Genomic DNA, 27362 nt, shown 5'->3' on the forward strand with positions numbered 1-27362 from the left:
AAATGAAATCGTCTAAGTCAAGATGTCTTGGATGAATAATTCTTCAAGTTCTTCAACATCTTCATACCTGGGGAATATAATACCTGTACCCAATATGGTCCACACACAAAATGAGAACCAACAGAAAGGAAAACCATCCTTCAACTCATAGATTACTCAAATACACAGTTCTACAGTTTTAAACCCTACCCCTTTAATAACTCACTAGATATGGATAATTTAATTAAAGAATAGTTAAATTACTCGGGCCCATAATGGGGTCTGGAAGGAACTCATGACTCATTCCTGGCGAAGGGTCTACAGAAACATACTTTTTTTCCAGCTCTAGGACTAGAGAAACACATACATCAAATTAAAAAATAAAAATCACATCGTGTCTCTACTATATGTCACTGGCTTATTTTCATTGGTCTCCAATATCACATGACGAAAGCTACTATTAGCTACATCTTTTACAATGTGCCACTTAACAGGAAAGGTGCCACTCAATTTGTCTTGCTGCCATAAATCCATGTCTTTGTTATAATCCACAGGACCTATCATCTCAGCAACCACAAAAAACTGCCCACTTGCATTGACCTGCATAGGAACCATCTTCTGACTCAGAAAAGGCACATAGTTACCAAGCCACACATTCAGCATATTAAGCATAGAACCCAAATAATAACTAACAGCACATCAAAAAAGGTTAACCCACCGAGAAGAAGACAAAAACAAGACAGTTTCCTGGCTTCCCACAAGATATTCTGTAAGCATCCCTAAAAGCAGTATCAAGTTTGTTATTTTCAGCTGGAGTGCTTGAGCAGACGCTGTATTTAATGCTTTCATGCACATCAACTTTATCACAAAGAACTTGGCATTTGGATAGTAAACAAGAAAATGAATAGCATATATTACAATGTTCCCTTGTGCATGGCTACCACCCATCTTTGTATTGTACTCTTTCACTGCTATAGATCTTGACAATTTATTCTTCAATAAGCTTGTTCTTGGACCCGATTCTGCTCACCATATGCATCTGAAGCCACATTTCTAAGCTTACGCATTGCCACCGAGGTATGTGCATCTGATCCAAAATCAAACCCCATTATTAAAAGGCAAAGAAGCTTTTGGTGGGTTATGCATAGGAGTCCTTCCAAATGCAAAGATTTCTGCTGGCTGATTTGAGGCTGAAACACTTCTATTCTGCATGCCAGTGTTTTTCTAATTAGCCATCAGATACCACACAACTTCAACAAGTAAAGAGAGAATTAAATGCTCCCTTCATCATCTGATTAAACTATAAACTATTCTTTTTTAAATAAGCTATTAACTGTTTGAATTAAATAACAGAAAAATGTCATTCATGAGGAGGCTAGCTACTTGAGAAAAAACTGTGGCCATTTCTGAAAACATGCAATCGTTATTATCATGATTTGACACACGACATTTCCTTTAAAAAAAGTAGTATCATACTAACTAGAGAAGAACCAATAGCATACTATGAAATGGACTCCAAAGAAATTATATTAATGTCTAGATATTCTTCATGATACGACCATCAAATAAAGTGTTGAGCTGAAAAAAGTCTTGAGCATGTGAAGAACTGATTGAAATTATAAGATCCACCAGCACTTGAAACACTCGATAACACTATGGTGTCTGCAGAAGCATTTGGGAGAAGATCAGCAGTATGTTGAACAAGAACAGGAAAATAACCAGGAGAAGATACAGGGAGCTGATAAGCAGGGCCAGTATAATACCGTTGAGGTCCTACAAAATGGGCTATCTATAGCAACAACAGCATCAGGAATGTAAGGGTTGTAGGGGTTGTAAGAAGAATCTACATATCTGTGGCTAGGATTGTAATATACATAAGGCAAACTTTCAGTTTGCACACCCTGGTAAAAAATGAAGAAGAAACAACTAGTGTGGATTGGTTTTAATTTTTTTTGTTTTTGAGAAAAAAAAAAGGAAAAAAGAAAGCTTTCAAAATTACCGTGTACTGGGAATCTAGACCATCTAACCCAAAAAACCTGTAGTGGTCTTCCCACTCACCAGGTGACTCAATTCCTGAACATTTAAAAATTACGGAACTGATTTAGAACATAGAGTCAAACATAGTGAAGCATAAATAATTTCATTGATAGATCATATTCACAAGGAAGAATCCACACCTGTACAATAGTAACCATAGTAGTTGGAAACAGCAGGATAATATGGTCCCTGGTCAACAACTAATTTGGTTCCCACAGTGTTATCCATGATGACTGTTTCTTCCAGAGGTGGAACCGCTACCAAATGTGGGTTCGGATAGGAACCAATCTAGATGAAAAGGAAAATATTACATTACTCCCTCAAAGATAACATCAGTGTTCTAACCAATAATAAATAGGAAAAAATAAAATAAAAGTGAATCATACTTGCTAATGAATCTTATCATTCTTTTGAAAGCTCCAGCTAAATCTATTTTGTTCTTCCATGAGTTTTTGAATCTCAATGTGCTTTAAAGTTTTATTGAGACAGTAACAAAATAGTTTCACTGGTTTGTTGTATGCCCATGTTGAATACTATTAGCTTTTAATAATATAGAAGCTGGTATATGAATATTACCATGGTATAAGCTACTCTGTCAAAAAGCTCACCACATATGCTTCTGCAGTTGGGTTTTCAGAACCACCATACCTTTCCATATTGGCACTGCCACCCCTCCCGAGGAAAGCCGGGGACAGGTATAAAAAAGTCAGTAAACATTTACACAGAAATCATATGAAATAATAACTCAACAAGGCAACCCTAAAGAGGATTTTCCTAGTTTTTACCAACTGCAAACTAAATAAAATAATCACATGAATATAAAAAACTATTCCAAAGAACTGTACAACATGTTAAGCAGCAAAGGTAAATGAAACTTCACAGTAAAATAAAAGATTAAAGAAACTTCACAGTAAAATAAAAGATTAAAGAAACTTCACAGTAAAATAAAAAATTAAAGAAGCTTCACAGTAAAATAAAAGATTGAAGAAATTAAGGCACAAAGCGGCTACCTCCTTTTAATCCATCAAGGAATAAAGAACCAAAAGAAGAAGTACCGTAACTTGTCATAATACAGACAAATCGAGCACAATTCAGGAAAGAGCATGCATCAACATTCGAATAATTCTCAACGCAAGAAACCCAGAACAACCGGTAAAGTTTCAAGTCAATTAGTGAAAGTTGCCAACCATACGCGTATTCATCATCACATAAAAGCATGAAACAATACGACCCAACAAAGAGGTATTAAGCACCCTTCGACCGAGAAGACATCACACAAATAAATTTTCCAAATCAATGAAGAGACCTGCTGTGAAAAACTCGGACCGAGTACAATTCAAGAAGGAGAATGCATCGCCATTTAAAAAAAACTCGATTGAAAAGACCCCGAAAAAATCCCATAACACCAGCCATTCACGGATTCATCGTCATAAAGAAATCGGGAACGTGCGACACAACGGCTAGGCATAAACCACCGCTTGACCGATAATTCGTCAATACTTTAACAGCATTTGGATCTTTCATCAAGAAGAATAAGTTCCAAACAGACCAAAGGATTAAAAATAAAGATTCATATCAAGAATCATTAAGAGAAGAAGAAACGCAAGAGTACCGAGAGACAGAAAACAAGAAGCAAAGAAGATGGCAGAGGTGCGAAATACTTACCGAGAAAGGCAGGCCTCAAACCATGTAGCGAAATTGGAGAGGTAGAGAGTTGTAAATTGAGGAAGCTACGAGAGAAGAAGCCTGCTCTGCGACATCTACGAAGCAAGGAGGCAGCAAAACCCTGACTCTTGGAAACAACAATGGGAGAGGAGAGGACAAGAAAGGAGGGCCTCTAAATAGGAGTAATTTGGCAACGGGGAGGTAGGGATTCTCAGTCGTGTCTTTATAGTCCCAAAATACCGAATCTGCCCTTCAGCGTGCGCCGTTTCGAGAAAGGGAAAACCTCGTGGCTCCAGCATCTCTTGCCGCGTGCTTTATAGTACCTCGCGCTTCCTACTAGTGGCCCATTCGGCTCTGGAGCCTGTCGGCGAGTCGTGACTCAGTTCCGGCCTGAAATGGGTGAAATAAAAAACGATTTTGAATCAAATGCTGCTCGCTTGTTTCCATACCCTAATTTTGTTTCAATCACGGCCTTAAAACGCATTATCATCTTAACCTTCCGAAGATACTTTTGAATTTTGATTGATCATCATAGATGTCCAGGCTGAATAACTCAAATTCAACTAGCAGAAGAAATTAAGCTAGTTATAAATGGTCAACTTGCTCATCAAGCTACGTATCATATAAAAAAAATGCAAGTACACTTCAAAAGCAGCTTCAATGAAGGGAAATCCTGACAAATTCAGAGCGCATCCTAGTCCAAAAACCTCACGCTAGTTGCAGCGGTACAGATCTTCATCTTTACCAGCATTCTATAAAGCTCTGTAAAACCGTTTCCCACCTGCATCTCTCAGATGGGAGAAACGGTACACGACGTGATAGACATTGAAATGGAATTTAACGAGTTCTCAAGACTTGACAATCCCTGATTCCAATAAACAACATTTCCAACTTCATCCAATACAATCCCCCTACTCCCATTAATTCCACCTGATTCCAATCAATAACAAAATTCTTCCAATTTTCACCAGACCAGGACTTTGTAAATTTTCTCGGCCTACGGAAAAATAGGAACACCATCCTCATAATATGCAAGATTAGGGACCCACCTCAAATCACCCAGGCTAATCAAGCTTTCGGCATTGGTCCCTTGATTTTTTTTATTTTTTTTATTTTTATTTTTTGTAATACCTCCAACCTTCTCTGAATGCATACACACATAAACAATCGAGGATGGAAACAGGGAATACGAAGAGCATTACAGCCAGCACCTCATCCGCCACTCACAGGCTGATGACCAGGTTCTGGTGCGGGATCCCCATGAACAGCTCCATAAGCCTGAAACGCTGGCTCCTGCTGCAGTGGCTGCCGTGGGGATTCCACTGACAAAGAAGAACCTACCTGCCTTACCGGTGACATGGGGGACATGGGAGACAACTCCTGTTCTAATGAGGGCCTGCCTGGGCGTTCTAAAGGTAGAGGTATCTGTGCGACAGGAAGTTTCCCGACACCAGGTGCTTGTGAGGCACCAATTGCAGCATCCAGACCTGGCTGGCTCTGGGGTTCTGGTGGAGGCCCAAATCCAGTCCTACGAGGACTTCGTCGGCTACGTGATGACCTCTCATATCTATCGAAGCTGCGACTCCGACTGCGACTGCGACTATGACTACGACTGCTGCTCCAACTACGACTTCGACTTCGACTACGACTCCATCTCCTGCTTCGGCTCCTACTCCGACTGCAACTTCGTCTTGGGCTTCTACTGTAATCCCATGTCCGAACTCTCTCTGGACTACGGCTATAAATCTGGCCTCTACTTCTGCCTCCAAAACCTCCTCTTTGCTTATCATACCTACTCCGTCCATCATTACTGTCATACCGGTCATGCAGGGCTCGTTCATGACGACCCCGACCACCAGGCCCACCAATTCCTCGGCCCCGGTTTCCACGACCACCAAAGAAATCATTTCTACCCCCACGGCCACCCCCATATCCTCCGTCTCTACCACCAAACCCATCTCTTCCACCACCACGTCCCCCAGACTCCCAACGGCCACCACCAGATTCCCAATGGCTGCCATTACGGCCCTTACTGAAACTGGGCGCTCCACGTGCCGCCATCTCCCTCACTTCAGGTGGGACATGCTGGTTTGCTCCTTCCAAAAGTTTCACCAAATCAGCTGCATACTTCCAGTCCTGATCAGAAAAGAAAGTGTATGACACTCCTGTGGCACCAGCCCTCCCAGTCCTACCAATCCGATGGACATAATCTCCGATCCCTGTCGGAAAATCGTAGTTGATTACCACCCTGCAAAATATCAATTTCAGGTGAGCATAGTTTCACTGTCGACAGTTATCTTTCCCACAAATGAATTGAATTAGTAACTTTAAATTAGTAAAACTCAAAACATTTAACTAGGTTTGCTACGTTCAATTGAACAGGATCTGGTACATATTTCCTCCCAAAATATGTCACTGATTCATCTCAAAAGTCAACCCATCATTTTTTTAATCATAGCTCTTTTACAGAATGAGGACAAACTTGTAATAGAAGCATAACAAATATAATCCTAGAATAAACACCTAATCCTGCATCTAAGAAATCTCTGTCAAACACGTAAATAAGAGACCAAACTTCCAACAAGGACTGACCTAATATCTTTAATGTCTAGTCCTCGCGCAGCGACATCAGTGGCAACTAAAATTGGGGCCTTGCCACTTCGGAATTGGTTTAAAACCCAATCCCTTTCACCCTGACTCTTGTCCCCATGTATGGCAGCAACACCAAAATTGTGCCCAATGCTGCGAGCAAGCTCATCACATAGCCTTTTGGTGGAACAGAAGATAATTATCCTGGATCCCCGCTCCTGCGACCTAAGGATCTGCTCCAAGCGTCGCTGCTTTTCCATTGGAGAAACCACCTCTACATACTGCACATAAGCCACACTATGGTTCGTGAGAGTTGAATTTATAAAATAACATTCAACAACTGAACAATAATCACAACTCCACATATCAAGAGATCAACAACCATACATTCTTCAAGCATTCCTACAATTCTAGAAAATAAAGATTAATTACTCTAGCATACCTGACTGATAGATTTATTAGCAGCAAGCTCATCGATGCTGCCAATGTTAACCTGGACAGGATTCACCAACAAGTCCCCAGCAATCTTTCTCACCTCTTTAGGCCATGTTGCTGTGTACATGAGAGTTTGCCTGCGTGGTGGGATTTCATTCACTATCTTACGAATCTGAGGTTCAAAACCCATATCAAGCATCCGATCTGCTTCATCAAGAACAAGGAAAGAAACTTGGTTAAAATTGATCTTTCTCATCTCAAGGATGTCATTGAGCCGACCAGGAGTTGCCACTACAATGTCAGCCCCACGTTCTATGTCTCTCAGCTGGGGGCCTTTTGGAGCTCCTCCATAAAGACACTGAACCAGAAATAAGAGAAAACAAATAAACAACAGATTATCCACATCACCAAAAATAATTTTTTTAAAAAAAAAGTCATATAACATGCCAACACATATACATAGAACTCCAGCAAAGTGGCTCAAACTGCAATACTTGAAGATAAAAATAGCAATTCCTTTTTTTTTTTTTTTTGACACAAGGGGACACGGCACCAGTCAACGTCTTCAAAATTTTTACAAAGATATATGCATCCAACAAGACCAGGCAAGCTGATATAGTGATGGCCGGTTTAAACAAAGACAAAAAATAAAGAGTTTTTAACAGATTGACAAACTACCTGTTCATTAAAAAACAAACAACCACAAAAACAATAACAACAGCAACAACAATTTTTACAACAAAGTGGCTCAACCTGCAATACTTGAAGATGAAAATTTTAACTCTTTTTTAGTTTGTCATGAGGGGACATCAACAGTCAACATCTTCAAAAAATTTACAAAGATACAGGCATACAACAAGACCAGGCAAGTGAGATAGTGATGGACGGTCTACACATTAGCCAAAAAATAAAGAGTTTTTAACAGATTGACAAACTACCTTTTCATTTCAAAAACAATAACAACAACAGTTCACTTTTCTTCTTCCAGCTCTATGACATACAAAAGGTTGATAACTAAGAACAATGCCATACTATGGTACAAGGACAAAGTTATAAGTAGAATTGCATTTGATCAAGTCAGACTTAATGCTTTAACCGAATTGTCAGCCTTAACGACTTAACTCTAAACTCAATTAAGCCTTAGTTCAGATCCGCTAACTTGAGCTCAATTCAGTAAGAATTTCACTACATAGGTCGGAAGTAACTCAATCAGTGAGAAAATCTCCTCTTGCTAAAGCAATATTAGTTAATGGTAGAGTACCCATGATAGCTATTGGATTTGAATGGTTTCTAAAAGATACCGAGATTTTGGGACAATTTTTGTATTTATGCCCTAAGGGCACCATCTTATATAGTCTTTTTTATGGAATGTGTGAATATTATAAACAAAGGAAAGAAAAATACAACTTATAGAGATGGGCCACCCTCCACAATAAGGTTTTGGAGGGAGGTTCCCCGTTTAACATGGGAGTTTGCCAGGTGATTGGCAGATCTAGGGGTGTGGGTCCAAATACAATTAAGGGAGGAAGAGATACTACAGATTTCAAAGAAGGCACCCCAGTGCCACCAGGGGGGGGGGGGGGGGGGGGCGCAGCAACTTAGCACACCAGTCAATGACAACTTTGTAGTCATCTTCAATGATAAGGGGGCCAGAGAGTCCGTGCCAGAAGATCTTGAGGAAGAGCCATAATGAAGGCTAAAATTAAGAAGGCACAGTAAATTTGACTCAAGATAGTGCAATTGAGGAAAGGGTGGTCAACCATTTCAGATTGCACACCACAGCACTTGTACTTTTGGTCTTCAATAATCTGCCCTCTCCTACGGAGTTGGTCCACGTAATGGATCCATTGTTTTGTTGTACAACAGAGGAAGCAGGTGACCTTCGGTGGGGCAGGGATAATCCAGACAATAGCCATAGAAACCTTTTTTACTTCAGATCAAAGCCATGGGCATGAGCGTATTGGGAGGTGACGGTGTATGACCCATAGGTTTCATGCCTCCAAATCATCACATACTCTGCCAAACCTCTGATGTAGATACTTTTTAGAAGGTCAAGACATTTCTAGGAGAGCTAAAAGGCCTGTCCCCTTATTTATGGAATTTTTTATTTGAATGTGAATTTTTTTATTTTTGAAATATTTTCCCAAGACCCTCCACAAGGGTGGGTGAGTCCGTGGGAACCAAGACCGATGGGCGATGGGGAATGGGTTCTGAACCGGACAAGTCTTAGAGTCCTCTTGAAGACAGGTCCTCTTCCTCCCCCAACTCAGGGCAAGGTAACACCAGCACACATTCTCTATGGCAGCGCCGCTAAAAAGTGGAAAGCATACCATGAGAGAACAGCTTTGGGGTACGCAGTGCCCTGAATTGGGAATTGAAGGAGATTTTCATTAATGAAATAAAAAATACCCAAAATACAATAATGAGGACATGCCTCAACTAGGAAAATAGAGCGGGAGAGACTCTCCTACCACACAGGTAGGCCAAGGGACTCCTTGTTGGCTAAATTGTCTGAGACACTGTTGGCAGCATGAGGAGTTCGCTCCCAACTTACATGGAAAGATACATCTCATATCTTGGATTGGCAGCATATTAATGTATCCATAAAACAGAAATTCAACTAGTCAGACCACCTTTTTAATACTTGTCACTCAATTAATATATCATTTTTCGTTTCAAAAAAAAAAAAAAATATATCATTATTTGCATCATTTGTCTTAGTACCTTCTAACAAAATAGCAGTCAGCAAAGAAAATAAAAAAACATGTATGAGTAGGTTAAAGAATGGAACATACAGCACAGGAAACTCTTGAAGATCGACCAAATTTGATTGCTTCATCTTGTATTTGTGTAGCAAGCTCACGAGTTGGTGCTAAGATTAACACAGTTGGACCAATCTGCGCATTATTACGATTGCGTCTAAGATGAATAAAGGCAGGAATAAGATAGCCCAAGGTCTTTCCTGAACCCGTTCTGGCAATTGCCACAATGTCCCTACTCTGTAGTGCTACCGACCATGTCTGAGCTTGTATTGGTGTTGGGGAAGTGAAACCAGCAAATTGCAGCTGAAAAACATAAAAAGTAAATAAAGATAGTGAAATTAGGCATTCAGAAATTTAATTCGCATTTCAAGAGAAGAATATTAAGATATTATAGTTTAAGAAAAACAAAAAAAATAGAAAAACCCCATGTGTATGCAGTTGCTTACTGTAAGCAACTCGAGGCAGCAACAGGGAGCATTTCCGACCAAGTGGCAGGATCCAAGAAGTCACATCATGTGAGAATTGGAAGAAGGTCCCACCCTCTCAAAAACTTGTCACAGGAAACACTCCAACTAAATATATGTTTACTCTAAGGACAAAGCAGTTGCTGAGTATTCAGGGCGAGTACAGCAGCACAGCGTACGACATATGCTCCTCTCTGGAGCAAATATCGCACCTGCGACAAGCGATAAATCAACATAAGTTTGAACCTCTAGTAAAGAGAAAACTAAAAATGCCTCAAAAAATCAATAGAGGAAAATATTCATCAGGATGAGAGCTCAAGACATGAAGCAGATCAGGATGGACATCAAACAACCATCCTAAAATATCTAAACCAGTAGGAAGAAAAAACTTACCTCTTTGAGAATTTCTGGAGGGAAACCAGTAGCTTCAAAGGTCATGAAAGGTTCTGGCACACTGTCACCCTAAACAATTTTTTGTTTAATCAAATGTAATAAGAAAATGCTAAAAGTAACAATATAACAATATTCATAAGATAAATCTTGACTTTGATATAAACATATTTTATATAAGTAAGTTCTCAACATTAATAGTTCCAAGTAGAACAGTAAGCTTTGGCCAGTTGCACAAAGCAACCAGAATGCATGTTATACAAACCATTGCAGTAACTTCATGTTGTTGGCGATAGACATCTGCAGCTGAATGATTAGAAGTCTCAAACGGGGCCATCATTCTAGGAGACGACCTCAAATGATTAACGTTAGGAAACGGTTGACCTGCCGCACCAGATTGATGATTATACATGTCAGGCATTGGATGAGAGACAGCACTATTCAATCCACCAGGGTGACTAGAAGAAACGCCTTGTTGAGGAACACCCATTCTCATGCCCTGATGAACAGTAGAGAGAAAATAACACTCATCACTTGAAATTGAGAGTAAAAAGAACAACCATAACTTGATGATAATTCAGAAACACTTTCGTGATTACCCATATTTAAAACAAGATCAAGAAAAAACTATCAAAACAAGGAAGACTTGAGCCTAAAGGCAGAAGCGGAGAAAGATAGAGAAAGAGAGTATGCAGTTGTTATTTTGCCACTCCACAACATCTTCAAAAAACCTAGAAAGAGGGAGGCCATTTTGTCCTGACACTATATTTTCCCAGCATAAAATCAATGAAACTCTTCAAGAGTGCCTAGCATATCTCCGTTTCTTGAATAGCACACTACGATCTATAAATTTGCAGCAAGAAATTACATGAAGTAACATTAGAAAGCCTTGGGACAAGATCAAACAGCTTAAGCACAAATTAACTTTGACAACAGGAGGAAATAAAACCCACAACATAAAATAAATCGCAATTAGATTAATTGTTATAACAAAAAAAATTTAAACCAGCACCATAATAACTTCATTGTTCGTGTATACTGTTATAAAAAAATTATTGTTCGCATACATTACAGATCCAGAACTCGAATAAGCTAAGGATTTTTACATGGTGATTTGGGCTAATCTTCCATCTATGATTATTGAATAATTACTACTAGCATTGAATTATAATCTTTACTGACATACCTGTTGATTGTGAGACATCGGAAAAGCTGCAGGATTAGGCTGCTGTGAAAACATTCCAGCAGCCTCATTATTATTGAAATAGAACTCATTCCCCATTCTTCCACGTTGATCTTCACCATTTCCCACATGCAATTCGACAGGACCACTCCGCTGATTATGAACATTTGGAAACCCTGAATGATCATGAGACATGGGCCCAACCATTTCTTGCCGCATGTCAGCTTGCTGCACATGAACCAAGGAAGAACCAGATGCCCCTGTTTGTTGGGGATGAACTGAATGAACACCCGTTTGAGGAATCTGACCTGACTGAGTCCCAGCTGGCACATTCTGAACAGAAGAGAACCCACATTGCTGAACTTGAGATGAAGAAAAACCTGTTTGCTTTCCCTGTCGAAAACCAATTTCCTCCCTTGGTGTAAACCCAAATGGCTGAATTTGAGGCTGTGAAATCTGTTGTCCATGTGGCTGTTGCCCTTGTTGGACTGCAGGTTGCTGGTACTGTGAGTGTTGCAACTGTACCAGTGGAAATTGCTGTCCTTGTTGAAGAGGAACTTGTGGACTTTGTTGCTGCGGCATTTGCTGTGCCTGAACTTGTGACCATTGCGGGCCTTGTTGATGTGTCACCTGTGGACTCGAGTGCTGCAACATCTGCAAGGACTGTTGTTGTGATTGTTGCTGTACATTACGTCCCAAGGGGATGGGGGCAAGCTTTGGGGTAGAAACTGTTGGAGGTAGACCAGGGGGCAGTGGAGGCGGCACAGTGGCGGATGGTCTCTCGTATTGCGTGACGTTTGTTTCAGGATTCCAGTAGTACTGAAGACCGGTACTCCCATCAATTAAACCTTTCCATGGTTTTGGAAGCGTAGGGTCTTCGGGTGCGTATCGTGGCCCCAACGAAGCCGCAGGTGACTCCGTAGTAGCCATTTTCTGTAAGTAATCGAGAACGTCCCAAGGTCGATGTTCTTCAAACTACATGGATAAATTCAACATTTGAATAAGATCTCGATCACCAAATCTAGTGTGGAATTTCCCACCAGTAAAAAACCTTGAAGCTCGAGTTTAAAGGAAAAGTAACAAATTGTTTCCACTGCCGCACGAAAGAAAAAACAAATCCATTCAAGAAATAAAGCTCCCAGTCTCAAGTTCAACTTTCAGGCAATTTTCAATCCTACAAAAACCCCAGTAAATAAAAGAAAGCAAAAACCATCTTAACCGGCAAAAACTCGACACATAGAAATCTGCAAAATAATAATAATCATAGCAAAAAACAATAATAACAATAATAATAAACATGAACAGAAAGCAAAATCACATACCTTAGATGCAGGCAGGAAAGCTTATCTCGATAGAGGAGAAAATCCACAAAGAAACTCGAATCCTTCCCAAATAAATTAAAAATATATATATCCAGGACTCAAGAAACAGGTAGGAGTTGTATGAGCCTCGAATATTTCAAGAAGAGAAGAGAACCGGAAAGAAGAATGCCCCGAGTGTCTTGTGATTAGGGCTTCCTTTCAGATCATCGAGGTACTCCGCTTCCCCGTTAAGGCTATTTAGGGTTTTCACGGACTGCGAGAAAGGACATATCCTAGTTGTCGACTCATGTGCGAACACTCATGCTCGTGTGTGCGACTGCAACTCACACCTTCTCCCAACTCGGTAGCCGGTACTCGGTTCGGTTGTGCATCGATGCTGGGTCACAATTCAGATCAGAACCCAGTGGTGGCTCCGGGCGGGTTCACGCTATTTTTTTTAACCCGACCCTGCCTAACCCTAGTGATGCTTTGATATTCCATGATAAAATTGTCCCAAACGAAGAAGAAAATTGATACAAAAACTAAAATTTGAATCTCCTCCAGGAGCTTAATTTCATTTTTTAAACCAATTATTCTAGTTTCAGATCTTTGTTTTTCGTCTTTCGCAATTTTGATTCAAAAACCAAAGGCAAGAGAATAAAATAACAGGGGAAGGAGAGTCTCAGAGAGAGGCCCGAAGTTTCAGATCCTTGTTCTTCACAACTTGGGACAAATCAGTGTTTCTATCAGTTTTCTGGTTTAGAATTGTTCCTTTCTATCAGGGTTTGATTGGGACTAGGAAGGGAGTGGGTGTCTCGATCAGAACCCAGTGGTGGCTCCTGTTCACGAGTTCCTGCATTAACGGGAGTATCCGTTTCAGCAGATCCATCCAAAGGGCAGATCAGAACAAATCATGAACAAGGCTGTAAAGCAGCCACTTTTTTAATCATTGGTTCTTGTTTCTACGTAAGGATTTCATGGAATCAGAGAAGGAGAAACGCGTATTGGTACATTTATTCTTTCTTTTGGAGCTGAAGAAAAAAAAAAGAACAGAAAATGATGGCTTTTAAACCGAAGAGGATGGGCAAGGTGAACAGAAGACGGACCGTGGCGTACATTCTCTTCACTTTTTTCCTGGAACCCAGCTATTCTAGACGAGAAAGATGATGAATGAATCCCTCCTACAACTATCTCCTCCTCTTCAAGCCTTCCAAATTCATTTATGAATTTGATAACAATCTCCCCATGCAAGCAACAGCGCCTGAGATTCCTTAAGCCGTCTTTGTTCAATGAAACGGAGTTAAAGCTGACTTACAGGAGCGAATAACCTTGATTCTGTCTTATCCTAATGGTAGAACATCCCGCATGGGTGAAAGATTAAAGAGATCCTATATGAAAATCTTCATTTTTGGAGGCTTTGTAATTGAGTTCGTGTTTTTAGAAGGAAGACATAAGGGTAGTTTGGTTCTGATAATACTGGATTGAACTATCAAATTTCTAGTTTATCTCAAAAAATGTTTTCTGGTTTTGACTAGAATTGTTAAATTTGACAGAAATTTAACACGCATAGCAAAGAATCAGTAGATAAGCCCTGAAATAAAGGCCTCTTTGTATTTTACGTCTTGATGCTGGCATGCATTTTGAACTGAAACTCTAATTGCAGAATATCCTACCCAGAATTCAAGACTTAAGAGCAACACTCCCAATAAATACAATCTTGCTTACCGGAAAAGATACTCACTGCGTGCACGTCTTAGATTGAGGATTGCTCATTCACCATGGACGACCATATTTACTTTCATTCTGTAATGATCTGTAACTCCCAGAAATCAATTTAGATGAACTCAGAATCACTATCTTTCATTACCCAAATAGGGAAATCGCAGTTGCGGTGGAAAAACAGATTTCTGTGTTCAGAGATGAGTGACTCAAGGCACTGGAAAACACCAGTTGCATAACAGCAGAAAATGCCACCTGGTGAAAGCTCAAAGAAACGGCCGTCTGCTAAAATCTGTCACTCGCGGTCACAGATTTTCTTTACTGTAAATTAGATATTTTTCACCAGAAACAGACACCTGGGGAAGGAGACGATAAACGAGAGGTATCTACCTGTCGCAAGAAACATGTCCAGGTGGTGCAACGGGCCTGAGCGGATACTCCTCTCTTCTCTGTCTTCCACTCTTTCTGCTCTTTCTACCTGAATAAGTAATGGGTGATGAATCCACCATGGTCAAGGTTTGGAAAGAAACGCGAAAAGGCAGTTCGAAAGGGAACTCCAAAATCCCCCCAAAGCTGTCCTGTTCGCTTTTTTTCTGTTGGAGATTTCATAGTCAGTCGTCACTATTTGTTTCTTCCTTCTCTTCACTTCCCTATAAATCTCCAGACCCGGCTCTTTACTTCTCAAGTCTCTCAGAGAAACCGAGGAAGAAAAGGAAGATAGAGAGAGACGGAGGGAGAAAACGAAAATGTCGAGAGACTTCATCCCTGCGTTGGCCATGGTGATTGTTCAGGTGGGTTTCGCCGGGTTGAACATATTCTCGAAACTCGCCATGGATTCCGGCATGAACCCGTTTGTCATGGTCGCTTACCGACAGATCATCGCTGCAGCCATCCTGATTCCCTTTGCTTATCTCTGGGAAAGGTATTTTATTCCTAATTTTATCAATTTCCTTGTATCGTCTTAGATATCACTGAAGAAAATCCACGTTTGGACTGGAGTATGCAGTCGACAGCATTCATTCCATGTCTTCTAGGATTTTCCGTCTCAGTTCCAGCTTATCAATATTTGAATCTGGCAAGAGTGGACAATGAATTTTAGTAAAGTTCAGTAACTTAAGTTGTCATTAATATCCATGGAACTGAAAGCTCCAAAGTCCAATCACTCTCTCTCTCTCTCTCTCTCTCTCTCTCTCTCTCGCTGTCATTTCCAGAAATCATATCTTCTGGCATTAATATTATATATTCTTCAAACATGAACACTATCTTACCCTTTCAGTTACACCACCGGATTTTGCTTTCGTAGTTCCTCTTAATGGCAAAAGTCTTCAGATTCCTTCCTTCTCATCTCATATTCAGAAAGTTCTGTTATAGTCAGAAAGGCAAATGCATGGCAGCCATGGCCGTTTCTTCAGTGTCTATCTGCTTCCATTCCCCTTCGCTTTTCACGTACAAAGAAAAAATCAGCTAACGTAAAGTTCAGTTAGTTCGTTTCAAATCTCATTTCTGGGTGGCCATGCAACTACCTCCATTGATTCTCTCTCTCTCTCTCTCTCTCTCTCTCTCTCTCTCTCTCTCTCTTTCTGCTTGCGTATGAAATTAATAACAAAAACATCACACGCCCTTGTTTCAGGAAAACTCGTCCGAAGATTACGCGGCTTGTTCTCTTCCAGATTTTTCTCTGTTCAATCTTCGGGTAAATAAAATTTCCCGGTTTCTGCTATTTCAATCGCCTCAAGTATATGACGCTCATAAACAGTTTGATTTTTTAATGGATTGGCGGAAGAACAGGGCGACGATGAACCAGTGCTTGTATTTTTTGGGGCTGAAATACACCAACCCGACGATTGGATGCGCCCTCACCAACTTACTACCGGCTGTCACTTTCATCATCGCTGTTCCTTTCAGGTATCAGACAGTGGCCACCAAATTTTTTACGGTTATTTCAATCGGAGAAGAAAGAAGAAGATTAATGTCACGATCCACATTAAAAACTGAACAAAAAAAAAAAAGTGACAACTGGCAAAAGAAAGAATTTCAAATGGAGAAGAAAGAAGATGATTAATGTCATAATCAACACTAAAAATTGAACAAACAAGAGTGACAACCAGCAAAAGAAAGATAATCTTAAGTACTGTTTATCTATCAAGATGAATTTAAGTTTTCGTTTCCGTAGTATTAGACGGAGACGGACCAGCTCTGTTTTTCTCCCATTGTTCCTCCTTCCTTTACCACATTTAGCATCTCATGCCTTATCTGTATATATTTTGTTAAGACATTTGTATTTTCGGAACAAGAACCTCTTTAAGCTTCTGAAGCCCGAATCAAGACAAGATTCCTTACTCCATCGTCGCTACTTTGCTATTTGAAATATGCAGAATGGAGACCGTGAGAATAAAGACGGTGGAAGGCCAAGCCAAAGTCTGGGGCACGGTTCTGTGTGTTGGAGGAGCCATGCTGATGACGTTTTACAAAGGGAAGCTCATCAACACCTGGGAATCCAGTATTCACTGGTCCTACGCTGAAAGCTTGACCAAGGAGGTTTCTGGCAATGAGCATCACTACGTACTTGGCTCTATGCTTGTTGTAGTGAGTTGCCTTTGTTGGGCCATTTGGTTCATAGTTCAGGTAAGCATAATATCGAAACAAACACTCCCCCCCCCCCCCCCCACCAAAAAAAAAAAAAAAAAAACACAGAATATTAACCATCAATCTCTCTTTTCAGGCCAAAATGAGCAAAAGTTTCCATGCCCCATACTCGAGCACGGCGATGATGATTGGCATGGCCAGCATTGAATGTTCAATTGTAGGGTTGATTGCAGAGAGGGACTTATCCCAGTGGGCTCTCGGCATAAACATTCGACTGGTAGCTGCAGCATATAGTGTAAACTTACAACCACAATCTTGTAGCAACTTCTGCTTTTCCCTTCTCAACATCAGGTTTCTGAAATAGCTGGTTCTGTTTCAGGGCATTGTGTGTTCTGGGATCTCCTTTGCCTTAATGACATGGTGCATTGGACAGAGAGGCCCTCTGTTTGTCTCCATGTTCAGCCCCTTGCTGCTCATAAGTGTTGCTGTGCTTGGATGGGCGATCCTAGCCGAAAAACTCCATGTGGGAAGGTACTCAGCAGCAGTTCAATAAACCCTCGTTTATTCCCAACAGTATTTTGAGTTTCTAACCAAATGTTCAGTGGTTTTCTGCAGTGTTACAGGATCTGCTTTGATAGTAGCAGGGCTCTATGCTGTTTTGTGGGGGAAGGGGAGAGAGCTGAAGCAGTTCCCAAATATCAACGGGAAGACGATAGACGGGGAGCATGAGGAGCTAGATGAAATAGCGTTACCTGTGAACAACAAAATGACTGAAACAAGAGGTAGTAAGCAGGAAAATGAAGCAAACAACACTCCACCTACATATCACTCCATTGATTGCTCCAACTTTGACAAGTAAATTGGGTGACAAGTGTTTATTTATGTTATACACAGAAAAAGGGTATGAGATAAAAGTGTAGCCGTTACTAGATTTTCTCTTTCCTGATTGCCAAGCTTGACAAAATGGGAGAAGCCTCTGAGTCTCTCTCTCTCTCTCTCTCTCTCCCTTTTATTTGATTTGCTTCTGCTGTTGGCAACATATGTCTACAATTGCATCACTGATAACACCATACCATTGCTAGATTGAAGAGTTCTACAAAACAGGAAATAAATTTAATAAACTTTGCTGCCTAAAACAAATAAACTCCAGCCAAAAATGGTGCTTGAGATTTGGAGGGTTGGAAGAACAACAGAGAGATGCGTCCTTCTAATTGTCCTTCACCTTGAATTTTCACGGCTATTGCACAAAAACTTCCAACCCCCGAGCTGGCAATTCATAGTCAACCTCATCAATAAACTTCAGAGGTTGTCAAGTACCTCGAACTGGAAGGCAACCTTAATCTTGTTTCACAGACAATCTCTCTAGCAGAAGAGAAGGAGAGACAAACCAGAAGAAATTAGGAAACAGAACAAGGACATCGACGATCAGAAACACACTAAGAACATCTTCATCAAGAATAGTTGGACTAATACTCACTTATAAGTTCATATGTGACAATCATTGAAGTACCCCACAAGGACATATTCAGGAACCTTGGTCCAAATCCTCTGTAGAAGCCTTTCCAGCCATCTTCGGCAAGAAGTCTCTTTGTTGTCTTGAGAACAGATGGCCTTCTGTCACCATAATTATCCATGACCTACAAGTATATCACACATCTATGCTGTAGACTAGATTTCACTCGGAAATAGAAAATTTATGTTCTTCTTTAACAGTATACTTCCACAAACATATTCACCTGAAGTCGAGTCTTGATTGTATCTATAGGAGTGGTAATAACAGATGAACAAGCACCAGCCACGGTTCCAGCAGTTGCCTGAACAGTTACCATCTCCATATGAGATGGCCTCTTCTCTGAATCATTTCTAAAACCCAAGCTCCTGCAATCACAGGTACAAGGGATAATTGATTGAAGAACAAAAACTAACAGTTGGGGTATGAATATGACCTAAGGATTTTTATCATGTTTCTTAAAGACATTTATATTACCTCCAAATTACATGTTGAGCTCCACCATAGACACCCCACCAAAGTGCTGATGCCGGGGATTGGGATACAGCAGTTATTCCAAATCCTCTATAGAGGCCACGAAAGCCTTCAACCTTATGCACTTTGCGTATCACATCATAAGGACCATTGCATTGTGTGGTACCTGGAAGACCTTGGACCATTAGTCTCTGGCAAATCTGAAGACAGAAAGATATAGTATAAGAGCAGGTACCCGTGCAAAATTTTTACATTGAACAGAACGACAAGAAGATTTTAGCAAAGGAAAAAGCTTGGAATGGGACCAAGAGCAGGTATAGCACACCATGGATGCAAAATCAAGAGAAAGAAACACAACAGCTAATTGACAGGATGGTCCTTTCCAAAGTTGACAAAAGACTCCATTTCCACCCTAGAAATCAATTGGCATTTGGGGTGGCGGTGGGCAGTGAGTGGGAGATGTGGAGGGAGAAGGGGGGGAGAGATTTCCAGGACTTAATCAATGCCTACATAAATCCTCAGTCTCATTGGCAATATATAGGACCCCAAGGAGGAGAAGTTTTCCCAAGAACCAGCTTATCATATGTTCCTAATTTTATAACGAGAAGTCCAGGAGAACGAGTGTTCCAATCCTGTCTCATTTTCACATTTCCAATTTTATTATTTATTGTACCACATACAAATTAAACAGTCCTAACTCTTTTTTTGATAAAAAAAACAGTCCTAACTCTCTCTGTCATTTATCTTTTCTGTTCACAGTTACGAAATCACCATAAAGATAAGGAGATGAGTTGCACACAGTAATATCTGGGATTACTATAAAAACCACATCCGTTTGAACACCTTTGTCCCTTTTATTCTCTAAACCTTTGTCCCTTCCATATGAGGTCAATAATACCCTCAACACCCAATGCTTGCAGCCAGCATCACATATCAGTTGATAATACCATCTGCTTAGGATACACAACTTGGGGCATCAGGACCCTGCACCTAACATGTCTAACCTTCAGCATGCCCATCTGCTCATGATTCAACTAGCAACCATTTCTGTCCAGTTCAGAAGATGAAAAACATTTATCTCACTGTATAAAGTATATGAACATTAAACTTGACACTGCAAATTTAGTGTTCTGGGAGGACTGGCTCCATAACAATCAATCTTTGCATACATCTAGCTCCACAATGTCTTGAACTTTTTCTTGAGGATATTACTACAGAACCTCATATCAACATATCTAGTGGATCTTATTAAAATCTTCAACACTCCCAGCTTCTAGAAACTTAATCAACTTGTATGGTTTGGGATGAACCTGGCTAAACCATTGTCCAAATGAGTGATATAAATTTTAAATGGAAAAGTTCCCCACATCTGAATCATTAAAATTGGGTCAAATTGACTCCTAAACAATGTCCAGATAATTAGACTTCATAGCTATCATATAGCTAATTAGTCAAACTGAACCAACTCAGTTAAAGGTCTTTGATCCAGAAACCAAATTTTGAGCAATGATATAAGGATATAACTCCTCGTATGCAACAAAATCTGATCAGTGAACAGCTTAAGGCTGACACTTCTGTACGTGTTTAAGGTCAAATGACAACAATGATCTCTTAAGAGACTTTGAATTACAAAAAAGATACGATCAAATTCTTCTTCTACATGATCAACATGACCTAACAGTATATAGTACAATAGCATTGCAATAGCAAGTAAGGCAAAAGAAAAACAGGGTAAGGCAAAAGAAAAACGGGTAAATTTTTACTTACGACATCCAATGGCACATAATAAAAGCATGAAACGAGATTTGATACCATGCCTGCCACTCCATTTGCTACAGCTATACGTGATGCCTCAGGCATTTCCAGATCTTCTGTATTCTTTAGAACCATTTCCTTTGAAACTTCAAGTGAAGACAAAAGCAATACTCTACCAGGTAAAGATCCAATAGCAGACGTGCCAAATCCTCTAAAAATACCACGAATTCCATCATATTTTAATATATTTTTGAATACAGAAAAACCATGCATTTGAACAAGCCCTCCTCCAACCACTTGCACTCTGGTTTTGACAACAGCAATTGGATGCAATGATGCTGCTTGAGCGGTAAGGAGAACTGCTCCAATCACATGAAATCTGGTCTTGTCCAACCTAAAGTCCAAAAGAAAGAAAATAAAAAATGAGGTCAATTTTGAGCCATATACAGATGAAAGCAGAAAAAAGTCCAAAATGTATCCCCCCACCATATGAAATCAAACTGAGATCTCTTACCACAAAAGAAAGCACAAAAAAACAAAAAAACTGTTCAAAATTAGGTCGTGTTTAAGTGGGAGAGTAACACATAGGTTAATATCTCACAGTATTACCCATACTTCTGTCGAGAAAGAAATGAATCGCCACACAAACGATGCGATTTCCTGCTTATTTGTGTCTACGTTCAAGAGAAGAGACAAAAACTTTGAAATGCCATTTGTTTTCCAACCTGCTAATAATAAATACCGGTCCGGACCAATCTGCTGTACTGAATATCTAAACCCAAGCTTAAGGTTGTTTATGCAATACCAGAAGAATCAGAAAGCAACAGATATTGTTTAAGGAAACAAACCCCATCTTCCCGATTCTTGAAAGCATTAATGTTTGAAAACGAAGACAGACAACAGCAGGAAAACAAACCCAACAGCTAATTTCGTCCCATCAACACCAAAGAAATGCGTTAGCTCAGAAAGTCACAATAATAATAAAACAGAAGCAAACAACGCCTATAAGCATGAGGATCCTAATGCAAGTAGCCCAACCCCCAATAATAGCAAGAGCCTGCTTTATTTTCTACACAGGCACCGTAACCCTGAAGAGAAACCCAACATATAACAGAAACTCATACACCACACATTGATCAGAACTAAAATGGGTATTAAAGAGAGCGAAAAAGGGCAAGAGAACCAACAACCTCTCCCATTTAATGTTGGTTTCGGAGAGACCAAGCTCCGGAGTAGCAGCCTTTGCTTCGATCGCCATCAATTTCCCGCCAAATCCACCAAGTTGCAGTTCTTGAGGTTTTCTGCAGATCCCAAACTCGAGGAAAGGGTTTCAGCCGGACCCTGACAGATTTTAAATGGAAAAATCTGTCGGGAACGAAGAGCAAAGAAGGTTCCAGGGTTGCAGTCGTCAAGCTTGACGGTCAGGGAAATTTTGAGGGAGAGCCCAACCGCCCTGACAACAACGACAGCCAGTAAACATCGGTTTTCTCCTGGACATTGTCTAGCACGAGCAGGCAGATGGGTTGATCGGAGCCGTAGAAAAATTTCAAGCTGTCGTGCGGAAACACGTGTAACAGACCGTCTTACCGTGTTATATTCGGCACGTGTTATTCCTTTGGTTTTTTTTTCCCGCTAGGCTAATATAGTTTAATTTTAAATAAGCGGTACGTGGAATAACTTATTTCGTATATAAATGGAACGTTCATATACGGTTTACACCAAACGAGTTAGATGTTGGACTCAGTGAGTCCAGTAGTGGGGAGGACCCTCCCTAAAGTCTAGCCAGCGAACCACCGAGTTCCAATCTGATTTGACTAATCTTAAGTTAGATTTTTATGCGTCTGAGTCAATCCAAAATCCGAGTCGGAAAAAAAAAAAGTAATCTTAATGCCATTCAAAATAATAGCATAAAGGAGATTTAGGCCCACTAATCTCCATCCGAAGTGGCTGGTAGTCTGTAGGTCCAGCGCGTTTTGCCTTCATTCGAAGGTTCCACCCCACTCGTTTTGAGGCGTACAAATCAAAATTCGCTTTTCTGAGTTTCCAATAAGCGTACGATTAACGGCATTGTTAACGGTGGGCACCCGACCCAACACAACCCAGCTCGATCCATTTTTATGAAGGAAACGTACACGCTTGGCCCGGTCGAGTCGAAGTTAACAACAAAAATATTTTATATATTTTATATTTATGAATAATTTTTTTGGAAAAAAAGAGTCACATGTATCTAATTTTTAATATAACCATAAAAATTTGAGTTGAATGACTTTCAAACTTTTATTTTTATTTTATTTATTTATTATTAGAAGATAAGTTCAAACCCACACGATTGAGGCAGGCCCACAAGATGGGTCAAAGCGTATAAGAAATAGGACCCACAATGATTACTATGAGCTAACATCTTTAACATATTAGTTGGAAGATCAAGAAGGACACAAAAGTATATTTATCTTAGGGTCACGACCAATAAGAGTTTTAGTTTGAGTTATATTTGTCTTTTATCTATATTGAGTTATTTAATTATATTAGGACTTGTCTTTTAAGTGTTAGAGTTTAGGTGTAATTGAACTGTACTACATTCCTCTATTATAAATAGAGGTCTATGTACTCTGATTACAACAAGCTATTGATGTTAATTAAGTATTTCACTTTTTCATAAAATTAATAATTATTATTTTAATAATAAAAATAATACATATTATTATATATATGATTAATAAAATGATATTTTTAAATATAATAATTTTAAGATAAAAAAAGCAATCAATAGTGATTTATAGTCATGCCTAATAACGGTCGCTTGGACATGGCTACTCCTAACATATTTTAATATGCATAATTCTTATTATATTATAAATGGTAATATAAGAATATAAGTATCAATTTTAATTTTATTTTATTTTGATTAAAAATTTATGTGGACAATTAGTTAGAGGATTAATTGGTATAATTAATTATAAATAGGGGACAAGGTTGGGTTAATGGAGACAGAATTTAAGGATGGGTTAGAGGGGGACTAGGGTTTTCCAAAACCCAACCTCAATTAACTCGGTCGTTGTCATCCTATTTCAAACAAGGTTTTATGACTCGAACCAAGGTTCGAACCGGATCAACGAGTCGTACAAGTGAACCATGACCCTCTTGCCTCTCGTAATCTGGGGGAGGTCGGATATTCTGGGCGATTCCACCCTGAACCAACTCGGGTCCTCAAAAGCCGGGTCAACTAGCCCGCGTCGCGAGTGGCTAAATCTTGGTTACGAGGGAGACCTGTGCAACGGTGAATTAACGGGCGTTAAGTTTTTTGTCCTATAAAAAAGTCACTCTCTCCACCATTGCTTGAAATCCGGCGGTGGGAAGCAGCTAGAGATCTGCTCGATCGGATCGCTTAAAACCGTCTCGTTTCTTCCTTGTAAGTCGTACGTTCTCACGTTTATGTATTTTTCTCTTTGTTTTCTCTCCGATCTGGTCGATAGAGGGAAGCTTTGTAGGGTTTTTGGACCCTAGGTGAGGTATCTTCTTCAGATCTGATGGTTTTCGCGAGTGGTGTGTCGATCTGGTTGCATATGATCTTGTTTTATTGTGATTGGACGGAATTTTGATGCCAACGTGGGATTTGCTCAAACTAGCTTAATTTTCACGCGTAGAGTTTAGTTCTGGTCTTAGAATCGGTTGATTGATGGTTCATTTGAAGGATTTGTTGTCTTAGCCTTCCCTTTTGGGCGTCTCCCTTGGCATGGCATGTTCTTTTGTCCTGAATTTGATCTTTCTATATTACCATGCACAGGACTGCTGCTTTCTCCCTTCATTTTGTTTTTTAGTTTTTATGTTTCTCATGTTTTTATTGTTCTGTTTTTTTTGTTTGGCGATGCCGAATTCTTGTTCATGTGTAAGAGGTCATTTTTACTCGGTCCTTTTTTATTTTTTTTAGTTTTTAATTTATTTATACAGATGTGTCCTATTTTTATGTAAAGCTTTACTGATAGTCGTCAAATTTTGGTGCAATTTGATGTTTAAGAATATCTGCAGAGTTACTATGTAGAATTCGTTCTTCAATGACGTAAAGTTAATCTATGTTTTCAGAAGAAAAAAAGGTTAACTTTATGTTTTTGACTGGATCTTTTTCTCTGGAATCATGCTGTCAGATTTCAACTATTTTTCTAAATTAGACGAAAGTGCCATTTATGGATATCTTATCGTAATCTCATGGGAATGGATCTTTATTTTTTTGTTTTGAGTCACTGCTTTGATGATCTGTCCAGTTCCTACCATTAATGAACATAGTTCAGGGATGGATTGGTTATAGCTCTTTCTTTGTGGCCAAATGACTGGCGGGAGTATAATTCTGTGTAGCAACCTTATCCCTCATTCAATGTTTGACTTTTGCTGTCTATTCTAAGGGATGGTGATCAATAGACCTTTGCATTTTTTGACAGTTTTAAATAACCATGCCTTAGGAAAGTGCAGTTGCACTTAGTTAATTGATCTGCATGTGTCATAGAACAGCAATATTGTAATGGATCTGACTTGTATTGTGATTTTCTTCTCTTCAGGTACAGAGATGGGGCTGTCTTTCACGAAACTCTTCAGTCGGCTCTTCGCCAAAAAAGAAATGCGTATCCTTATGGTGGGTCTTGATGCTGCTGGTAAAACCACCATTTTGTACAAGCTCAAGCTGGGAGAGATTGTGACAACTATCCCCACCATTGGTAGGTCTCTGCGTGATGTGAATGTCAGTTTTCTTTCTGACATATTGATGCTGTAGAACTGCAATTTACTTCATCTGAATCGGACATTTGTTCAGTCCTGGCTTCAGTTATTTGTCCTGTAGTTATATTGGATCTAATTTTGCTTTATGAAGGTAGAGCATGTCTCTCGATAAATTTGTTGTTTTTGATGTTCTGATGTTTATTATGTGTTAGTGCTTAATGACTTATTAGGCATGCACCATTTATGATTGTCAGCTGCACCGAAGATTGCTCATGAACTTGGGTTTTTTTTTCTTCCAACATTTGTTTTGTCTGTTTTCAGTTCTTTAAGGCCCTGTGTTCATGGCGGCTTGGTCCCTTGCCACTTTTATGTTTTTATGAATTGTAGCTCACAACTAATTTTTGAAAGCAATGCTGTGTTTCATGTATCAATTCTTTACTGGATAAAAAAAAATGTACCGATTCTTTCTATCTGTTTTATGGAATAATTTTTTTGTTTTCTCTTTTTTGAAATAAACTTTATTATTCTACTTCTTGTTCAGGATTCAATGTGGAGACAGTGGAATATAAGAACATAAGTTTCACAGTATGGGATGTTGGTGGTCAGGACAAGGTATGTAGTATGCTGCTTTCTGTCAGAGGAAAGATTTGATCTATGCACAGAAATTTTCTGATGTCTTTCATTTCATGGGGAAATCTCAGATCCGACCATTGTGGAGACACTACTTCCAAAACACACAGGGTCTTATCTTTGTGGTTGACAGCAACGATCGTGATCGTGTTGTTGAAGCTAGGGATGAGCTGCACAGAATGCTGAATGAGGTGAATTTGCAGTTATTAAATCATGTCCATTTCCTGTCTTTACTTGATAGCTTGGATGAATTATGTAATCTTTTGGAAGTTAAATAGAATATTGCGGTAATAATGGCAGGATGAGCTGAGGGATGCTGTGCTACTTGTTTTTGCAAACAAGCAAGATCTTCCAAATGCAATGAATGCTGCTGAGATTACTGATAAACTTGGTCTTCACTCTCTCCGCCAACGTCACTGGTATGTTCTTGACCTGGCAGTTGAAGGAATTGATATGCTTGTCCGTGGCATTTCATGTTCTTTGAATAGCTAACTATTGTTAAAATGATTATTGTTTTGTAGGTACATCCAGAGCACGTGTGCCACTTCCGGGGAAGGTCTGTACGAGGGGTTAGACTGGCTCTCCAACAACATTGCTAACAAGGTATAAAAAAGTTAAACGAAAGACAATTGTGTATATAATGTTATTATCTTCTAGGGAGTGAGGTTGTTCCTATTGCTTACATTGTTCACATTCTTGCAGGCTTAGAGAAGATGCGCTGATAAAAATGATGTTTCAAGTTCCAACGAACTAGTAGATATTATTTGGGTCTTCTGTTGAGAAAGAAAGCGATACAATACCCTTCAGTCCTTCGATTTTTATTGTTTAATGACGGACCCTGGCATTTGTTTTTGTAGACTTTGATGATAATAATTTGGAAATCTGTTCTCTAGCTAGATATGGTTGTTGTTCTTGATCTTTTTCTTTGGCTCGTTTTAGTTCATGTCCAGGTTTGATGCTGCTTCCTTTCATGTATTATTTGGGTCTTTTCTGATGTGAGGGAAGTGATTGAGGCTCACGAGTCACGACCACTATCTTGTTTTATGCTTATGACATGTTTCTGCGGCACCCGCTGGCATCGTGATCTCAAATGGTTCGTGTGCTTTCGTTTACTTTCCTTGCCAGAGTATGGTCGTCAATGAACTGCTTTGAACAGGACGACAAGTTAAATGAGAA

General features: G+C 39.7%; 4 protein-coding genes and 1 pseudogene across 8 annotated transcripts; 2 read left to right on the top strand and 3 right to left on the bottom strand.

Moving 5' to 3' along the window:
* Positions 1–298: 298 nt before the first annotated feature.
* Positions 299–3862, bottom strand: LOC137956033 (YTH domain-containing protein ECT2-like; annotated as a pseudogene).
* A 315-nt stretch (positions 3863–4177) lies between these two features.
* LOC137955390 (DEAD-box ATP-dependent RNA helicase 14-like) lies at positions 4178–13047 on the bottom strand. Of its 2 annotated transcripts, none has more exons than XM_068802307.1 (8): positions 12827–13047; positions 11508–12437; positions 10587–10820; positions 10325–10393; positions 9501–9770; positions 6713–7063; positions 6274–6551; positions 4178–5929 (listed from the first exon to the last, which is right to left on the bottom strand). In XM_068802307.1, the coding sequence occupies exons 2-8, from the start codon at positions 12432–12434 to the stop codon at positions 4894–4896; spliced, it is 3165 nt and encodes a 1054-aa protein (XP_068658408.1). In that variant the 5' UTR covers positions 12435–12437; positions 12827–13047; the 3' UTR covers positions 4178–4893. The 2 variants fall into 2 exon arrangements, with proteins under 2 accessions (XP_068658408.1, XP_068658407.1); XM_068802306.1 differs by having other exon boundaries at positions 11508–12479.
* A 2148-nt stretch (positions 13048–15195) lies between these two features.
* On the top strand, positions 15196–18051 carry LOC137956802 (WAT1-related protein At1g09380). The gene is made up of 7 exons (XM_068804429.1): positions 15196–15446; positions 16155–16217; positions 16313–16429; positions 16900–17149; positions 17247–17405; positions 17490–17641; positions 17726–18051. The coding sequence occupies exons 1-7, from the start codon at positions 15271–15273 to the stop codon at positions 17967–17969; spliced, it is 1161 nt and encodes a 386-aa protein (XP_068660530.1). The 5' UTR covers positions 15196–15270; the 3' UTR covers positions 17970–18051.
* A 65-nt stretch (positions 18052–18116) lies between these two features.
* LOC137956803 (uncharacterized) lies at positions 18117–22284 on the bottom strand. 2 transcript variants are annotated; one of them, XR_011113272.1, is made up of 7 exons: positions 22040–22284; positions 20862–21243; positions 19098–19294; positions 18847–18988; positions 18588–18747; positions 18333–18472; positions 18117–18203 (listed from the first exon to the last, which is right to left on the bottom strand). XR_011113272.1 is itself a non-coding variant. In XM_068804430.1 (6 exons), the coding sequence occupies exons 1-6, from the start codon at positions 22105–22107 to the stop codon at positions 18447–18449; spliced, it is 975 nt and encodes a 324-aa protein (XP_068660531.1). In that variant the 5' UTR covers positions 22108–22284; the 3' UTR covers positions 18202–18446. The 2 variants fall into 2 exon arrangements, 1 of the variants encoding a protein (XP_068660531.1); XM_068804430.1 differs by having other exon boundaries at positions 18202–18472.
* Positions 22285–24189: 1905 nt separating this feature from the next.
* On the top strand, positions 24190–27082 carry LOC137955919 (ADP-ribosylation factor-like). Of its 3 annotated transcripts, none has more exons than XM_068803144.1 (7): positions 24190–24258; positions 25400–25555; positions 26098–26168; positions 26258–26377; positions 26487–26605; positions 26708–26789; positions 26889–27082. In XM_068803144.1, exons 2-7 carry the CDS (start codon positions 25408–25410, stop codon positions 26892–26894), a joined length of 546 nt encoding a protein of 181 aa, XP_068659245.1. In that variant the 5' UTR covers positions 24190–24258; positions 25400–25407; the 3' UTR covers positions 26895–27082. The 3 variants fall into 3 exon arrangements, with proteins under 3 accessions (XP_068659245.1, XP_068659246.1, XP_068659247.1); XM_068803145.1 differs by having other exon boundaries at positions 24247–24265; XM_068803146.1 differs by lacking the exon at positions 24190–24258 and adding an exon at positions 24296–24353.
* Positions 27083–27362: the final 280 nt, after the last annotated feature.

The sequence above is a fragment of the Aristolochia californica genome, unplaced genomic scaffold, assembly GCF_029961685.1.
Source record: "Aristolochia californica isolate CCGP_79_NKW_82.1479 unplaced genomic scaffold, dmAriCali1.0.hap1 SCAF_2, whole genome shotgun sequence".
NCBI lineage: Eukaryota > Viridiplantae > Streptophyta > Magnoliopsida > Piperales > Aristolochiaceae > Aristolochia > Aristolochia californica.

Coding starts and splice junctions, on each gene's coding strand:
- LOC137956802 (XM_068804429.1), top strand. CDS start 15,271: ATGTCGAGAGACTTCATCCCTGCGTTGGCCATGGTGATTGTTCAGGTG. Junction 16,218..16,312: donor TTTCTCTGTTCAATCTTCGG/GTAAATAAAATT, acceptor GCGGAAGAACAG/GGCGACGATGAACCAGTGCT. Junction 16,430..16,899: donor ATCATCGCTGTTCCTTTCAG/GTATCAGACAGT, acceptor TGAAATATGCAG/AATGGAGACCGTGAGAATAA.
- LOC137955390 (XM_068802307.1), bottom strand. CDS start 12,434: ATGGCTACTACGGAGTCACCTGCGGCTTCGTTGGGGCCACGATACGCA. Junction 10,821..11,507: donor CGATGTCTCACAATCAACAG/GTATGTCAGTAA, acceptor ACTGTTCATCAG/GGCATGAGAATGGGTGTTCC. Junction 5,930..6,273: donor CTAGACATTAAAGATATTAG/GTCAGTCCTTGT, acceptor GATATTTTGCAG/GGTGGTAATCAACTACGATT.
- LOC137955919 (XM_068803144.1), top strand. CDS start 25,408: ATGGGGCTGTCTTTCACGAAACTCTTCAGTCGGCTCTTCGCCAAAAAA. Junction 25,556..26,097: donor GACAACTATCCCCACCATTG/GTAGGTCTCTGC, acceptor CTTCTTGTTCAG/GATTCAATGTGGAGACAGTG. Junction 26,378..26,486: donor TGCACAGAATGCTGAATGAG/GTGAATTTGCAG, acceptor TAATAATGGCAG/GATGAGCTGAGGGATGCTGT.
- LOC137956803 (XM_068804430.1), bottom strand. CDS start 22,107: ATGGCGATCGAAGCAAAGGCTGCTACTCCGGAGCTTGGTCTCTCCGAA. Junction 18,748..18,846: donor CAATCAAGACTCGACTTCAG/GTGAATATGTTT, acceptor ATATACTTGTAG/GTCATGGATAATTATGGTGA. Junction 18,473..18,587: donor TGTCACATATGAACTTATAA/GTGAGTATTAGT, acceptor CTCTTCTGCTAG/AGAGATTGTCTGTGAAACAA.